Here is a 19,359-nt window from a genome sequence, read left to right on the forward strand (position 1 = left end):
GACAACCCTCAGAATGGGAGAAAATATTTGCAAACGAAGCAACAGACAAAGGATTAATCTCTAAAATACACAAGTAGCTCATGCAGCTCTATATCAAAAAAACAATCAACCAAATCCAAAAATGGGCAGAAGACCTAAACAGACATTTCTCCAAAGAAGATAAACAGATTGCCAACAAACACATGAAAGGATGCTCAACATCACTAATCATTAGAGAAATGCAAATCAAAACTACAATGAGGTATCAACTCACACCAGTCAGAATTGCCAACATCAAAAAATCTACAAACAATAAATGCTAGAGAGGGTGTGGAGAAAAAGGAACCCTCTTGCACTGTTGGTGGGAATGTAAATTGATACAGCCACTACGGAGAACAGTATGGAGGTTCCTCAAAAAACTAAAAATAGAACTACCATACGACCCAGCAATCCCACTACTGAGCATAAACCCTGAGAAAACCATACTTCAAAAAGAGTCATACACCACAATGTTCATTGCAGCTCTATTTACAATAGCCAGGACATGGAAGCAATCTAAATGTCCATCAACAGATGTATGGATAAAGAAGATGTGGCACATATATACAATGGAATATTACTCCGCCATTAAAAGAAACGAAATTGAGTTATTTGTAGTGAGGTGGATGGACCTTGAGACTGTCACACAGAGTGAAGTAAGTCAGAAAGAGAAAAACAAATACCATATGCTAACACACACACACACACACACATATATATATATATATATATATGGAATCTAAAAAAAAAAAAAAAAAAGGTTCTGAAGAACCTAGGGGTAGAACAGGAATAAAGATGCAGATACAGAGAATGGACTTGAGGACCCGGGGAACAGGAAGGGTAAGCTGGGATGACGTGTGAGAGTGGCATGGACATATAAGCACTACCAAATGTAAAATAGCTAGCTAGTAGGAAGCAGCCGCATAGCACAGGGAGATCAGCTCGGTGCTTTGTGTCCACCTAGAGGGGTGGGATAGGGAGGGTGGGAGGGAGACACAAGTGGGAGGAGATATGGGGATATATGCATATGTATAGCTGATTCACTTTGTTATACAGCAGAAACTAACACACCATTGTAAAGCAATTATACTCCAATAAAGGTGTAAAAAAAAAAGAAAAGAAAATTCTCAGGATCTAACATCAAGATAACTCAAAACATACCTTCAGTTTTTATCAAAAATATGTTCTACTCTCCACAGGATTTTACAAATATATAAAAAGACAATGCCTGAAGAATATGTCTGTATTCAGAACAATGTATTTAATTAATAATACTAATTATTTAAATAAAACTTCAAAACCCTCACCTAGGCAAACAAAAATTAGAAAATCCTTACCTGATGATAGCAGTACCATTATATTTTGCCGTGGGTTCCCCAATGAGGACGTGCCTAGATGATGGAGCTATCCCAACTTCTCCTGACACTCCCTTATCTCCTCGAATGATTATTGATGCGCTACCTGAGTTGAAGATGATATATATACCACTTATGTAGAAAACACATGGATTCACTTAGTACATGCCTGGCAATGTTCTAAGGACTTTACATATACTAATCTTGTGAGTTAGTCCTCATGACAATCATGTAAGTTAGGTACTAATATTATCCTCATTTTACCAGCGCAGACATTTAAGCACATAGAGGCATTGAAGACACTAAGGCAAATGACTTGCCCAAGATCACGTTTTAATGAAAGGGATAAAGTGGGCAGTACTTCCACTGTCACTCCCATGATAAGTAAGTACTCTTCTACCATGTGCATTAATCCACTTCTACCATTTTGTAGCTCACTGAAATGGGTTATGTGGCTGTATGTATTAGCTATGTAGCAAAAACTAGAATTCTTGGGGGCCCTTTTTTATTTTTAATTTTCTGACTCTGCCATTTGCTTCTAAATGTTCCTACTAAAATTGAAATAAAAACCGTATCAAGTAATTTGAGTATTCATATCATAATTTAGCAGTAACTTAAATAAAATTGTTTGCAGAAGCACACATAAAGGATTGGATTACTATACTATCACTTTCTTTGGCAATGGATTAATGGGATCAAGAGTGGTTTGTCAAGTGCAAGTATATCACAGTTAGAAATATATTATGAATCTTTTATATTAACAAATGATTTACCTTGATCCACTGGTATATTCTTGTTCTTGCGTCTAATTAGTCTATATAATATCAACCCTGACATTTAACACGATGTAGACAACTGAGCTGACTTAAGACTTATGGAAGAATATGATGCAAAGATATGATTCCCTCAAATGCTTGCTGGAAGTACTCTATATATAAATGCAAAAGGAATAACTACCCTAGGTGATTTCATAGGTGACAGTACACAATACTCTACAATTCTGCGAATTTCCTTAGCCACGGAATTCTGCTTCTTTGACCACAAACCCTTGCATAGGATGAAGTTCTTGATGGCAAAAAAGGACATGCAACAGTAACTAAGCTTTCATATCAAAGTTGCTGGGCCATTTTTTATGGTTATTACTATTTGTACTATAATGAAACCATTTTAGATCCAGTAATCCTTTCTCTCCAGACCGAAGAAACAAATTTTCACATGGACCACAGGCAAGTGAAAATTATGATGCCTGTTTCTGAAATGTCAAAATCTAAGTAATTACTTTCTGATCAAAACAGGCAATAGATAGGCTGAAAGAGACATAATAAGATGCTAAGTTTTAAAATAACATTTTATTAGAAAAGTAACGTGATCATTGTAAGTAGGTGTAGAAAATATAGGTAATCAAAAACAACTATCAACATTTCAAATAAATAATTCCAAACATGTTTATGACATGCACGTGACAAAAACGGGATTACACTGAACATGTTGTTACAAAGCCTATTTTATTAATGTAACAATTATCCATGTAATGAAGTGTTCTTAATTTTAATGTAAGTAAGGCTTTTTCTGCCACATTTTTTGAATAGTTGCATAGTATTCTGTTACATTTAACCAGTCTCCTACTGTAGGATCATTTAAGAAGCTTTCATATTTTACTTTATAAACACTGCTAAAACAAACATCTTTTTCTTTTAAAAAATCACACAGCTAAGTAGTATGAAGTCTTTGGCGTATGACCTTACCAACATTGGGTATGGTAATTTTAGCTTTAAAAAGTCTTTAGCTGTTACACAAGTAGGAAATAACATCTTTATGATTTAGAAAATGTTTTAGGAATTATAAAAACTAATACTACCTATCTTTGTAACTATTGAGTATCTGGTTACATTTTTCTAAAAATCTACTTTTTTTCCAAAAATGTCGATTTCTCTTACCTTTTATTGGAGATATTTCTACCTCATCAACTGGTACCAGCTGAATGGTGAAACTCCTGTCCTCCTCCAACATGGCGTCTTGAAGTGTGTGCAACACAATGGTCTTCTGGAACTCAGTCTACATCAAATGAGGAGGAATAACACATTTTCCAGATTGACCGAAGTTTCGAATTCTCATTAGCAGAATAACATTTATGTTCATAAGCATTTTTTAAAGTGTGTCCTTTCTGTGCCCTAGAATTATGAGTTTCTGCTAGAGAGAATTACTATGTAAAAATTAGCTCTGAGCATAAATCCGACTAAGGTTCGTAATAGGAAAAAGGGGGAAAAATGTTAACACAACTTTTAAATTTCCTGAAAATTTTCAACCATTGAAAGTTCGATCACTTAGAATTAAATGGTCATAGCATGATGTAAATAGATGAACGTCATAGGTTTAATACTTATAAAGGTTATCTTTCTACTACCCATTTTTACTCCTTGCCCTCTACCCACTCCTGCTTCCTTCCCATTCCTTCCATAGGTGTTGATCTCAAGCATTTTCACTATTATTCCTTCCCTCTCTTGGCTTAAACTTAGCTCAGTAATTTCTTGGAACATGGGCTAAGTTTTCCGTGTAGGCTGGAAGAGAAAGAATAAGGAAAAGCAAATACATAGAAGACAACCAGCTTAATACTTCGAGACATAACCGTGACAGAAATCACTTTTATCTTCACCGCCTCCTCCGTATACTGATAAAAAACCCTCAAATTTGTCCTATGCATCACTGATTAATTTTCTATAGTTTGAATTCTGCTGTTTATTGCTTCTTATGTACATCTTAGTTCCGCAATCGCATCTCTTCTTTGAGATTTTTATTATTAAAAGCATTATTCTAATCTCTTCACTCAAGCTGTCCTCTCTTCATAAGAGTCCTTTTCTTATATTTTACAGTAACTGTACTTCTTAAAAATTTTATAAGAGCTGCTAGGAAAATGTATACTTCCTGCCTCAGACCTTATTAAATGCACTCATGGAAAATCTATAATTCCTGGGATGCAATTAATCACTCCCATCCCTTTTACTCTCTGCACATTGTCAATTAGCGGCTCTGAACTAGATGCTTAGGTACAAAGCCATTTGTTAAAATGGAGACGTAGGTATGTTAGTAGCTGAGTATACAAGAACAGTAAAGCTATTATGCAGAGGTACATGGAACGCACCAGGTTGGTAAGCAAAGAACAAGACGGAGAGGGTCAAGTCCAGGGTGACCCATAAACTCACCCCTCCTGATACAGTACTCTGAACAAGGATGGCCTTATTCCCTGGGGTAAAAGATCAGACTATTTGCCATTTTGGTACAGATATCCTGCTCAACATCAGAAAATCTTTCTAATCATCTGGGAAGTAGATCTAGTAACTGGGAAATGACTGCTCATTATTACTATGGAAAATCTTTACAGAAATTTCAAAGTAATTTCTAAATTCTTCTCATGACAAATGAGAAGTTTATAGAGGTTTAGGGCATGTAACCAAAATGTTTCTTGAGCCATCGCATATCAGAACCTAAGAAATGAGTGGATGAAATATCTGTGCCATCTGGCTTGAGACCTTTAATTCCATTAGAGTAACCAACACCTCAAAAATGGTGGCAGAATGTCTAAGTGGCAAATGGATTGCCAGAGGGCATCACCGATTAATTTATTCATCACCTATTAGAAAACTGAATGAAAAAAAAGTATTTGCTTTTGTGTTGTTTGGTGTTGAAAGCTCTGATAAAAGGTCAATAGACTCAAAAAAAAATAGATTGACCATGTTTCATTGGGATCATCTTATCTTTACATGTTTGGCCAAATTTCTTTTAGAAAACCACCTTGGGGACCTTCTAGTCTCCTATTTAATTTTTTAAATTCTATTTCGTTTACGGAAATTCATCTGCTTAGACTTTCTATATCTACTATTTACCTATTAGAGTCAATTTCATATAGATATTTACATTCATTTGTCTAGATATGTACAAAGTAATCTCTTAAAGTTTTATACTTTCTCTTTTAATGGTTCTTTCTTGCTTGTTCTTATTTTGTGAAGTTATTTTTTGTTGCTTTTAAAAAAACTTATTCATCATTTCTGCTGTTTTCTGTTTTTTAACTAATTTCTTTTTGCTTTCGTTTTTACTAATTTGGGAAAGATTTATGAAAACATGAAAGCAAAAACCATAAAAGATTGACAAATCTGGACTCCAATTTCTTCTCTTTGGTCTATTTGTCTATCCCAGAGCCAATATCATACTGTCACATTTACCTGTGCTACATATTATCTTAAGTTTAGTTAGGAAGGGGCACCCTCCATTCTTCTTTGTGAGTTTCTGAAACTATTCTTGGTCTCTTGCATTTCCATATGGATTTAAGAATCAGCCTGTCAATTCTCTTCCACCTCTCCATCCCACCTTCCAGGAAAAAAAGAATTCAGAGTTTGATAGATAAATGCTCCTTGGTTCTGGTTACACTGCATTCACAGTGAAACTCTGCTCAGATTAACTGGGAGGAAGGTACAGCCAGTATTCCCTCCGAGAGGCTCTGTGTTCCACATTTCAGAGCCTGACGTTCTGTGGGTAAGATGCTGCCACTGGATCATTTTAAGCAGGGGGTGGCATAACGAGATCTTCCTTATAGAAAAGTAACCCTACTCAGTGGCACGGATACTGGACAGAAAAGGGAAAAGACATGGAGTGGGAATATCAGTTAAAAGACTATCCAAGGAAAGATGATGGAGGCTCAGGTTGTCACAGCCATAACAGAGTATGAGAACAGAAAGGGTATTTAAAAGGGAAAACTGACTAAACTCAGCTGTCAAATATATGCAAGAGTTACAGAATGGGTAGAGATGGGGATGACACCCAGATGTCCGGCTCAGTTGACTGGTTTTGCCCTCAATCACGGGAGGATATGTCAAGAAAAGAGCAGTTTTAAGGGTGGGATGTAGGTAGTGTCTGAATTAAATTTCAGACATCTTGGGGTGGTGTGTGTGTGTGTGTATGTGTGCGTGTGTGATTTTTCTCCACAGTGCATATGATTTCAAAAAATTCAGAAAATCAAACGAAGACAAATTAGAGAAAAACTACAGGAGTCCTGATGACGATCATACCTCATCAAAATGAAGTGTCCCATTCAAAGGACTGAGGTCGTCTTTAGCCATCTCATCTATGGTCCACTGAAGTCGGATGGCTCCTTTTCCTCCTGGGGACCGGACAACTGTCAATGTCACATATGAATCAGGGTCATCAGACAAAAGGGATTCATCAACCATTACCTGAAAAAAAGAAAATCCAGTAAGGTTAAAAAAAAAAAAAAAAGAGTGAAAAGCAGCAGGAAGAACAAACAGAATCTCATTTCTCTTCTCAATGACTGCAATTTTTGAATTTAGAACTCTAATCACAGCATGTTACAATCATGTGGCAGAAAAAAAATGTTTCACCAAATCCCACTCCCTTTTTGCCCTAGACACTCAGCTACTTGGCATTTCCTAGCCCCTTCTTCAATTAGGTGGAGCTTGTGGCTGAATTCTGGCCAAAATAATTCAGGCAGAAGTGAAGTATGCTAATCATTGTCTGGCCATCAACTTCACACAATCTTCCACATTCCCTCTTTCTCCATTTGCTGGATGACTAGAGGAGGACAGAGTCACACAGATGGAGAGACTCTGGTGCCTGAGATGCCAGTTGGAGACGAGGTGTCCATAAGACCCCAACTAGGAACAGTGATGTAGGACTTTTGCATAAAGAAGAAATGAACTCTTATTAGATTAAGAAACTGAGATTTGGGGGTTCTTTTACGGCAGTCAGGCTCCCCACATAATACAGACCTACTATGAATTACACATATTGACTCTGTGAAGCAAAGTCCAAACTGAGCCTATACTATGCACTTATTATGTAAATACCAAAATATAACACAATGCTTTCCATTTTCAAGAAAGACACTTAACGAGTGTATAATTCACTCTTGTTGGGTTTTTATTTCATGAGATTTTTGCATTGGTGCCAAGAGTAGGGATTTGGAGCCAACCGATATTTGTTGAGCTTCTATTATGTGTCAGTTCTGGCATATACTTTATCTTATTTAAGCCTCACAAAAACTCTAAGAAAGCTGAGGTCACAGATATACATGTATTTGGAGAAAAGGAGCCTGCGATTTAGTTCAGATGTTTTGACTCCACACGCAGTGCTGTTCAAAGCACTCCTCAGACACCAGAAATATCAAGTAAGAAAAAAGCAAAGTGAGAAAGAAAAAAAATCCATTATAAACAAACTGCATATATAAGTCCTTTTCGTTTCCATAGATAATAATATTCTAGTTTCAGTTTCACAAGCATATTTCCAGGAGTCTCTGCAATTCCCAGTGCTTTGGTATACTCAGCACATTTCCCTGTGAGAAGCTTATGAATTTTGACAGATTAATACCAATAATCCTTTCTCAGTGTTCTTCAGTTCTGAATATAATCTGTCTCACCAAATAATGCTACCAGAATGTTCACTATGTGCACAATATTGTGTATCTTAGATACAGGTTAAAAGATAAACTCCAAGTTATCAAGAGCTATCAGCTATAAGATAGGAGGAGTTCCGGGAAGATGGCGGAAGAGTAAGACGCGGAGATCACCTTCCTCTCCACAGATACACCAGAAATACATCTACGCGTGGAACAACTCCTACGGAGCACCTACTGAACGCTGGCAGAAGAGCTCAGACCTCCCAAAAGGCAAGGAACCCCCCACGTACCTGGTTAGGGCAAAAGAAAAAACTAAACAGAGACAAAAGAATAGGGACGGGTCCTGCACCAGCGGGAGAGAGCTGTGAAGGAGGAAAAGTGTCCACACACTAGGAGCCCCTTCGCGGGTGGAGACTGCGGGAGGCGGAGTGGGGGAGCTTGGGAGCCGCGGAGGAGAGCACAGCAACAGGGGTGCGGAGGGCAAAGCGGAGAGATTCCAGCGCAGAGGATCGGGCCGACCGGCACTCACCAGCCGAGAGGCTTGTCTGCTCGCCCGCCGGGGCGGGCGGGACTGGGAGCTGAGGCTCCGGCTTTTGTCGGAGCGCCGGGAGAGGACTGAGGTTGGCGGCGTGAACACAGCCTGCAGGGCGTTGGTGCGCCGCGGCTGGCCGGAGATAGTCTGGGGAGGGGTCTGGACCTGCCGAAGAGGCAAGAGACTTTTACGTCCCTCTTTGTTTCCTGGTGCACGAGGAGGGGGGATTGGGAACGCTGCTTGGGAGAGCTCCGGAGACGGGCGCGAGCCGCGGCTAAGAGTGCGGAGCCCAGAGACGGACATGGGACGCTAAGGCCGCTGCTGCCGCCGCCAGGAGGCCTGTGTGCGAGCGCAGGTCACTAGCCACACGCCCTTCCGGGGAGCCTGTGCAGCCCGCCGCTGCCGGGGTCCCGGGAACCGGGGACGGCTCCCCCGGGAGAGCGCACGGCGCGCCTCAGGCTGCAGCGTCACGCCGGCCTCTGCCGCTGCAGGCCCGCCCTGTACTCCGTGACCCTCCCTACCCCCCCGGCCTGGGTGAGCCAGAGCCTCCGAATCAGCGGCTCCTTTAACCCCGTCCTGTCTGAGCAAAGAACAGACGCCCTCCGGCGACCTACACGCACAGGCGGGGCCAAATCCAAAGCTGAGCCCCTGGGAGCTGTGAGAACAAAGAAGAGAAAGGGAAATCTCTTCCAGCAGCCTCAGAAGCAGCGGATTAAAGCTCCACAATCAACTTGATATACCCTGCATCTGTGGAATACCTGAATAGACAACGAATCATCCCAAATTAAGGAGCCCTGTGGATGAAAGGCTCTTGGTGCTGCAGCCAGGACTCAGTGCTGTGCCTCTGAGGTGGGAGAGCCAACTTCAGGACACTGGTCCACAAGAGGCCTCCCAGCTGCACATAATATCAAACAGCAAAAATCTCCGAGAGATCTCCATCTCAACGCCAGCACCCAGCTTCACTCAACGACCAGCAAGCTACAGTGCTGGACATCCTATGCCAAACAACTAGCAAGACAGGAACACAACCCCACCCATTAGCAGAGAGGCTGCCCAAAATCATAATAAGTCTACAGACACCCCAAAACACACCACCAGACGTGGACCTGCCCACCAGAAAGACAAGATCCAGCCTCATACACCAGAACACAGGCACTAGTACCCTCCACCAGGAAGCCTACACAACCCACTGAACCAACCTTAGCCACTGGGGACAGACTCAAAAAACAACAGGAACTACGAACCTTCAGCCTGCAAAAAAAAAAAAAGGAGACCCCAAACACAGTAAGATAAGCAAAATGAGAAGACAGAAAAACACACAGCAGATGAAGGAGCAAGATAAAAACCCACCAGACCTAACAAATGAAGAGGAAATAGGCAGTCTACCTGAAAAAGAATTCAGAATAATGATAGTAAGGTTGATCCGAAATCTTGGAGATAGAATGGACAATAGAATGGACAAATTGCAAGAATCAGTTAACAAGGACCTAGAAGAACTAAAGATGAAACAAGCAACGATGAACAACACAATAAATGAAATTAAAAGTACTCTAGATGGGATCAATAGCAGAATAACTGAGGCAGAAGAACGGATAAGTGACTTGGAAGATAAAATAGTGGAAATAACTACTGCAGAGCAGAATAAAGAAAAAAGAATGAAAAGAACTGAGGACAGTCTCAGAGACCTCTGGGACAACATTAAACGCACCAACATTCGAATTATAGGGGTTCCAGAAGAAGAAGAGAAAAAGAAAGGGACTGAGAAAATATTTGAAGAGATTATAGTTGAAAACTTCCCTAATATGGGAAAGGAAATAGTTAATCAAGTCCAGGAAGCACAGAGAGTCCCATACAGGATAAATCCAAGGAGAAATACGCCAAGACACATATTAATCAAACTGTCAAAAATTAAATACAAAGAAAACATATTAAAAGCAGCAAGGGAAAAACAACAAATAACACACAAGGGAATCCCCATAAGGTTAACAGCTGATCTTTCAGCAGAAACTCTGCAAGCCAGAAGGGAGTGGCAGGACATATTCAAAGTGTTGAAGGAGAAAAACCTGCAACCAAGATTACTCTACCCAGCAAGGATCTCATTCAGATTTGATGGAGAAATTAAAACCTTTACAGACAAGCAAAAGCTGAGAGAGTTCAGCACCACCAAACCAGCTCTACAACAACTGCTAAAGGAACTTCTCTAGGCAAGAAACACAAAAGAAGGAAAGGACCTACAATAACAAACCCAAAACAATGAAGAAAATGGGAATAGGAACACACATATCGATAATTACCTTAAATGTAAATGGACTAAATGCTCCCACCAAAAGACACAGATTGGCTGAATGGATACAAAAACAAGACCCATATATTTGCTGTCTACAAGAGACCCACTTCAGACCTAGAGACACATACAGACTGAACGTAAGGGGATGGAAAAAGGTATTTCATGCAAGTGGAAACCAAAAGAAAGCTGGAGTAGCAATTCTCATATCAGACAAAATAGACTTTAAAACAAAGACTATTAGAAGAGACAAAGAAGGACACTACATAATGATCAAGGGATCAATCCAAGAGGAAGATATAACAATTGTAAATATTTATGCACCCAACATAGGTGCACCTCAATACATAAGGCAAATACTGACAACCATAAAAGGGGAAATCGACAGTAACACATTCATAGTAGGGGACTTTAACACCCCACTTTCACCAATGGACAGATCATCCAAAATGAAAATAAATAAGGAAACACAAGCTTTAAATGATACATTAAACGAGATGGAGTTAATTGATATTTATAGGACATTCCATCCAAAAACAACAGAATACACATTTTTCTCAAGTGCTCATGGAACATTCTCCAGGATAGATCATATCTTGGGTCACAAATCAAGCCTTGGTAAATTTAAGAAAATTGAAATTGTATCAAGTATCTTTTCTGACCACAACGCCATGAGACTAGATATCAATTACAGGAAAAGATCTGTAAAAAATACAAACACATGGAGGCTAAACAATACACTACTTAATAATGAAGATATCACTGAAGAAATCAAAGAGGAAATCAAAAAATACCTAGAAACAAATGACAATGGAGACACAACGACCCAAAACCTGTGGGATGCAGCAAAAGCAGTTCTAAGGGGGAAGTTTATAGCAATACAAGCCCACCTTAAGAAGCAGGAAGCATCTCGAATAAACAACCTAACCTTGCACCTCAAGCAATTAGAGAAAGAAGAACAAAAAAACCCCAAAGCTAGCAGAAGGAAAGAAATCATAAAAATCAGATCAGAAATAAATGAAAAAGAAATGAAGGAAACAATAGCAAAGATCAATAAAACTAAAAGCTGGTTCTTTGAGAAGATAAACAAAATAGATAAACCACTAGCCAGACTCATCAAGAAAAAAAGGGAGAAGACCCAAATCAATAGAATTAGAAATGAAAAAGGAGAAGTAACAACTGACACTGCAGAAATAAAAGAGATCATGAGAGATTACTACAAGCAACTCTATGCCAATAAAATGGACAATCTGGAAGAAATGGACAAATTCTTAGAGAGGCACAACCTGCCAAGACTGAATCAGGAAGAAATAGAAAATATGAACAGACCAATCACAAGCACTGAAATTGAAACTGTGATTAAAAATCTTCCAACAAAGAAAAGCCCAGGACCAGATGGCTTCACAGGCGAATTCTATCAAACATTTAGAGAAGAGCTAACACCTATCCTTCTCAAACTCTTCCAAAATATAGCAGAGGGAGGAACACTCCCAAACTCCTTCTACAAGGCCACCATCACCTTGATACCAAAACCAGACAAGGATGTCACAAAGAAAGAAAACTACAGGCCAATATCACTGATGAACATAGATGCAAAAATCCTCAACAAAATACTAGCAAACAGAATCCAACAGCACATTAAAAAGATCATACACCATGATCAAGTGGGGTTTATTCCAGGAATGCAAGGATTCTTCAATATACGCAAATCTATCAATGTGATAAACCATATTAACAAACTGAAGGAGAAAAACCATATGATCATCTCAATAGATGCAGAGAAAGCTTTTGACAAAATTCAACACCCATTTATGATAAAAACCCTGCAGAAAGTAGGCATAGAGGGAACTTTCCTCAACATAATAAAGGCCATATATGACAAGCCCACAGCAAACATCATCCTCAATGGTGAAAAACTGAAAGCATTTCCACTAAGATCAGGAACAAGACAAGGTTGCCCACTCTCACCACTCTTATTCAACATAGTTTTGGAAGTTTTAGCCACAGCAATCAGAGAAGAAAAGGAAATAAAAGGAATCCAAATTGGAAAAGAAGAAGTAAAGCTGTCACTGTTTGCAGATGACATGATCCTATACATAGAGAACCCTAAAGATGCTACCAGAAAACTACTAGAGCTAATCAATGAATTTGGTAAAGTGGCAGGATACAAAATTAACGCACAGAAATCTCTGGCATTCCTATATACTAATGATGAAAAATCTGAAAGTGAAATCAAGAAAACACTCCCATTTACCATTGCAACAAAAAGAATAAAATATCTAGGAATAAACCTACCTAAGGAGACAAAAGATCTGTATGCAGAAAATTATAAGACAATGATGAAAGAAATTAAAGATGATACAAATAGATGGAGAGATATACCATGTTCTTGGATTGGAAGAATCAACATTGTGAAAATGACTCTACTACCGAAAGCAATCTATAGATTCAATGCAATCCCTATCAAACTACCACTGGCATTTTTCACAGAACTAGAACAAAAAATTTTGCAATTTGTATGGAAACACAAAAGACCCCGAATAGCCAAAGCAATCTTGAGAACGAAAGAAGGAACTGGAGGAATCAGGCTCCCAGACTTCAGACTATACTACAAAGCTACAGTTATCAAGACGGTATGGTACTGGCACAAAAACAGAAAGATAGATCAATGGAACAGGATAGAAAGCCCAGAGATAAACCCACGCACATATGGTCACCTTATCTTTGACAAAGGAGGCAGAAATGTACAGTGGAGAAAGGACAGCCTATTCAATAAGTGGTGCTGGGAAAACTGGACAGCTACATGTAAAAGTATGAAATTAGATCACTCCCTAACACCGTACACAAAAATAAGCTCAAAATGGATTAAAGACCTAAATGTAAGGCCAGAAACTATCAAACTCTTAGAGGAAAACATAGGCAGAACACTCTATGACATAAATCACAGCAAGGTCCTTTTTGACCCACCTCCTAGAGAAATGGAAATAAAAAGAAGAGTAAACAAATGGGACCTAATGAAACTTAAAAGCTTTTGCGCAGCAAAGGAAACCATAAAGAAGACCAAAAGACAACCCTCAGAATGGGAGAAAATATTTGCAAATGAAGCAACTGACAAAGGACTGATCTCCAAAATTTATAAGCAGCTCATGCAGCTTAATAAAAAAACAAACAACCCAATCCAAAAATGGGCAGAAGACCTAAATAGACATTTCTCCAAAGAAGATATACAGAGTGCCAACAAACACATGAAAGAATGCTCAACATCACTAATCATGAGAGAAATGCAAATCAAAACTACAATGAGATATCATCTCACACCAGTCAGAATGGCCATCATCAAAAAATCTAGAAACAATAAATGCTGGAGAGGGTGTGGAGAAAAGGGAACCCTCTTACACTGTTGGTGGGAATGTAAATTGATACAGCCACTGTGGAGAACAGTATGGAGGTTCCTTAAAAAGCTACAAATAGAACTACCATATGACCCAGCAATCCCACTACTGGGCATATACCCTGAGAAAACCATAATTCAAAAAGAGTCATGTACCAAAATGTTCATTGCAGCTCTATTTACAATAGCCCAGAGATGGAAACAACCTAAGTGTCCATCATCGGATGAATGGATAAAGAAGATGTGGCACATATATACAATGGAATATTACTCAACCATAAAAAGAGACAAAATTGAGCTATTTGTAATGAGGTGGATAGACCTAGAGTCTGTCATACAGAGTGAAGTAAGTCAGAAAGAGAGAGACAAATACCGTATGCTAACACATATATATGGAATTTAAAAAAAAAAAATGTCATGAAAAACCTAGGGGTGAAACAGGAATAAAGACACAGACTTACTAGAGAATGTACTTGAGGCTATGGGGAGGGGGAAGGGTAAACGGTGACAAAGCGATAAAGAGACATGGACATATATACACTACCAAACGTAAGGTAGATAGCTAGTGGGAAGCAGCCGCATAGCACAGGGAGATCAGCTCGGTGCTTTGTGACCGCCTGGAGGGGTGGGATAGGGAGGGTGGGAGGGAGGGAGACACAAGCGGGAAGAGATATGGGAATATATGTATATATATAACTGATTCATTTTGTTGTGAAGCTGAAACTAACATACCATTGTAAAGCAATTATACTCCAATAAAGATGTTAAAAAAAAAAAAAAAAGAAAGATAGGATACAAGGAAAGTAGCCACAAAGGGTTGAGCCACAAGCTACTACTAATACTATCAACAATTAAAACAGCAATTGACACCTATTGAGGGTAAAGCCCAATTATATGTGCTTTACATGTAACAACTCACTCCTCACAAGGGTTTGGGTACCTTAAATCTTACTTTTAGACTATAAGACAAGTTGGAAATCTGAGTCTATTACAATAAGACAGTAGTTCCCAGATCAAGGATGCACTAAAGTTACTGCAGTAAGGTTTACGACAGCAGTTAAGATAAAATGAATAAACAGAAATTTTTATGAATAGTAGCATAACTCCTTCATTTTCTCAAAAGGTGAGAGAAACCTGTAAATATACCATCCAATGGCTAAGTCCAAAAGTGTGACAAAGTTAAAAGCAAAAACATTATTATAACATTTCATCAGTTGGAGGTTGGACTACTTAAACCCTGAACCTTTTATCTAACCTCAGAAGGTAACAGAGAATACATTTTTACTACATTTAATACATTTTATAAAAATAAATTACATACTCGTATATATTAAAATATTTCTCTGCATATATGCAAAGAAGGCCTGGATGGAAATATGACAAAATACTAACGATATCTATCTTAGAGCAATAATATTATGGGTACTTTTACACTTTTCTTTATACATTTTGTATTTTCCAGACTTTTTAGGTTGCCTAGAAAACATTCACAGCTACTCTTTTGTGAATCTACCACTCTTTACAAACACTTATTTCTGCTCATTCCTTTCTCAAGGAAGAAAAAGAGTCTCAAATAGGCTACAGCAGTAGAAGGGTTCTGTTCCTTTTATAGTTTCCATTTTCTTATGAAGTTGAAATTTCAATGATCAAATAATTAGGCAATTATTAGGGTTTATCTAAATTTTGGAGCATCTAGGAAGCCCAGCCCTGATATGCAAGTTGCAGGTCTAGCCTTGCATCCACTGAACAGTAAAGACAATAGGCATTAGACAATTTGCTATTATTTAAAATGATCTATGGTGAATTACTGATTACCTATAAGTGATTAAATAAAGGGAATGGTGACAAAGAAGCCAGAAAAGTTGCTGTGTCTATCGAAATTATCTAAATATTTGTATGATTATTTCATCTTGAAATTTCCTTTGAAAGGTAAAGTCATAATGATGATGATATAATCATTATGTCATAATAATTATGATATAGTTTATAGCACCTCATTGTATAGTTAAGGTAGAGAGATAATTTTGTACTAGCCAAAGCTTTTTTTCTCTCTCTCAGGGGAGAGAATATTAATAATAATATTTAGGCTCACTCTTGCAGGTCTTAGAAGTAGGCAGCCCATGAGAAGTAAGAGGGGAGAGAGAGAAGAAATACATAGAAACACAGGAGCTGGGGCGACTGTAGTGTTTTGTTCAGTATAAATCAAGATAGAGGGCCTGAAAGGTGGGGAATATAAATCGCTCCTCAGCTAAATCCATTCCTGGGGTGTAAAACCGGAGCATGACAGAATCCTGCCTTGTAACCAGGATGGCAGTCTGGTAGCAGAGCCGGTACAGAACAGAATGTATAGACAAAAAGTACCTCATAGTCTATTACACCCCTTTGTAACTGCCTGATGTTAAGAGCTCTCACTATTATAAAACTGTGTGCACAGGTTAGCAGATTGGTCCCTAATTCAATAGCCAACTCAAAAGAGCCTTGAGAAAAGAACTGTAAGTAAAGAGTAATGCAGAGTTTTTTTTTTTTTAAAAAAAAGAAAAAGACCTTTCTACTATAAATTACATGAAAAATTAGTTTAGGGGAAGGCACCCCCCCCCTTCCTGATATATTTCACTTACAGTCTTTTCTTCAAATCCAAACACTCCAAATGGAGAATCATTCTGTGGAATAACAACAGTTACCACAACATCTTCTCCAAGTCTGCCACCTCCAGCCACCCTGATTAAGGAAATATTGAATATCTCCATGAGTTCAAATTCAGCATCATCAATTATGGTGATTTCTATCACTGCAATAACCTATAAAAGAAAAGAAGGAAAGAAGGAAAAGAGGGAGGGAGAGAAGGAAAAAGGGAGGGAGAGAGGCAGAGAGGGTAAAATGTAATAGCAGTTTTTGATCGCATATATTTTAACTTTTTAGTTGAAACTTAGAAACATAGTACCAAAGAAAAAAGCAGGAATTTTTGCCTGTGGTGTTCATAATACTATTTAAAAGTCAGGGAATTCCCTGGCGGACCAGTGGTTAGGACTCTGTGCTCTCACTGCTGAGGGCCTGGGTTCAATCCTTGGTCAGGGGACCAAGATCCCAGAAGCCGTGCAGTGTGGCCAAAACTTTTCTATAAAAATTAAAAATTTTTTTTTAAAAATAGTCACATATTTATAGTATTTCAAAGTCAAAACTTTTCAGTCTATTGTTTCCAAGATAGAGGAAATTATATATGTAATAAAATATAGGATAATTTATAGATTCAAAAAAACAATGAAGGCTTATTCTTGAAGAAAAATATTTAAAATGTCATGCAGGCTCTAATTACCATTGCACAAACATAAATTTTAGTATACTTAGCATTAATACGACCTGATATAAAATGGTACCATATAAATTATTACTGTCTTCTGTAACTAGAATAAATCCCTTCGGTTTCAAATTACTGTTCTTGTAATGTAGGGAAAAAGGCAGGAAGAAAACCCAAATTTCATGTTTTTAGAACTCTGTGATCAGGAGTTCATTCATCTGTCTGGATCTATGTTACAAGTTTTTATAACTTATAAATGAGTAAAACTTTGGTCCAGCTTGTGATTTCACTATTAGTCATAAAAATATCCCAGCTGTATGTCCATATTTAAAATATTTTCTATATCCCAAAGGGAAATGACACAGACATTTATCAAAAAACAAAGTTTTCCTACCTAAATCCACCTTTAATATAGTAACAGAGAAAAGTGAGAAATCTGGACGTCACATTCAGAGAAAGAGAAACCTGAACAAAATCAAATGCTAAAATATAAGCTTGTCAAAATGTCTGCACCTCAAATCAGTACTGTAGAACACAGAATACTTTCCCTACAGGATGTTAAATTTAAGAATGATGATGATCCTAAGGGTGCTGCTAAGTGATGGGACTTCATGAAAACTTCATGAAAAGAATAAAGTCCTGATAATATAAAGTTGGAAGGTTACTTCAATGAAAAATCAATTTATTTGTTTCTACTTTTAACATGAAAATCTGCATTTCCCCTCCTTTTAGTAGGAAATGTTTTAAAGTCTTAAATTTGTTAAAATCTCATGATTTCAAATATTAGCAATAGACCTTTATGTGTAGGAAAATCTAGATCTGTATGCTTATCTTTTAGCAGTATTCACTATCCCCCTAACGGCAACTAATAAGTTGATGCACACTGTGCAAATCTGTGCAGGCAAAATCAGACTGCATGTAAATAGATACTGCTATTTGAAGTTACTAACATTTTCATGGTTGTTCACATGCTTTTTCCACTTACTGATTGAAAAATTTATCAAAAATTCTTACATATTGCAAAATGCCCAGTTCACAAGCTTACAATTCTTAAGGAATATTTTGTAATTTTTAAGATTGGTTGGCCCAAATCTAGAATACTGTTTTTCAATTTTTTCCAGTTTTAACTACTTTGTTCCTTTTCTATCATTTTAATGTTTTTTAATTGTAAAAAAATCTTTGGGTAATAATAAATGTACATAATAATAAATGTCTTTAGTAATAAATGCATACACTTCTACTGCAAATCCTAAAAAAAATTTATATTTATAATCATTAAGAAACAAATAGAATATAAGAACCTAAAGTTCATAGGAATAGTCTAGTTCATCAGGCAGTATTTTATACATTCTTAGGCACTTCCAAGCCAGTTATTATCATTTTATAACTTCTATTTAAAATAGAGTAAGGTGGAGAATTTCAGAGAGGGTAAGATTCTTGCCTATTTATATTCTCTTCCATGTCCATTAAAAAATTATACATTAACTAACGATACCTCTGTTGGCTTGACATGGAAATCTAGAATTTAATACATTCAGCAATCACTACTGCACATTCATTTGGTGGATGCCTATAAAATGTTTCAAGTACAACCAAAAAATGTTAATATGTCTGTAACTAGCATACTTGTCTATCTGCAAATTCAAGAATCCCGTGAGATGGCTTAAAGTCTTCCAGGCCAGCACTGTCCAGTGTTGCTTTCCAATAAACAGTTACTGCCCCAAAGCTTCCAGCCAGACGGACTACAGCAACTTGAAGAATGTTCAGGGGTGGAGGTACCTCATAGGCAGTAATAACTCCACCAACATCCTTTAAATAAAGAATATAAGTTAAAATGCAAGACAAAAGTAACTCATGTAAGTCATCACTTTCTAAACTTATTATTTCTACTATTAGTTCTTATACTTCACTCTTCAAAGTAGAAATCAATAGTTGACTGTAAGTATGCATATTCGGTCTTCAGAACTCTTACATTTAAATGTAATGTAAATAAACTTGCTTAATCCTTTGTTCTAGCTCAAAGAGAACTAAGAATTAGTCTATAAGAAAAACTTCAAGATGGGTATTTATTAATACCTACA

At 37.7% G+C, this 19,359-nt stretch overlaps 1 protein-coding gene across 1 annotated transcript in view; it reads right to left on the reverse strand.

Annotated features, from left to right (window-relative positions):
* Positions 1–19,359, reverse strand: part of ADGRV1 (adhesion G protein-coupled receptor V1) — a 577,115-nt gene that overhangs the window by 373,039 nt on the left and 184,717 nt on the right. Inside the window, exons 57-61 of the mRNA XM_082836315.1 lie at positions 18,905–19,087; positions 16,602–16,781; positions 6,434–6,598; positions 3,311–3,428; positions 1,356–1,479 (exon numbers count right to left, since the gene is read on the reverse strand). Of these exons, the coding sequence (XP_082692441.1) occupies positions 1,356–1,479; positions 3,311–3,428; positions 6,434–6,598; positions 16,602–16,781; positions 18,905–19,087 (770 nt within the window). The remainder of the gene's footprint in view (positions 1–1,355; positions 1,480–3,310; positions 3,429–6,433; positions 6,599–16,601; positions 16,782–18,904; positions 19,088–19,359) is intronic.

The sequence above is a fragment of the Leucopleurus acutus genome, assembly GCF_964270905.1.
Source record: "Leucopleurus acutus genome assembly, chromosome: 3".
Classification (NCBI taxonomy): Eukaryota; Metazoa; Chordata; class Mammalia; order Artiodactyla; family Delphinidae; genus Leucopleurus; species Leucopleurus acutus.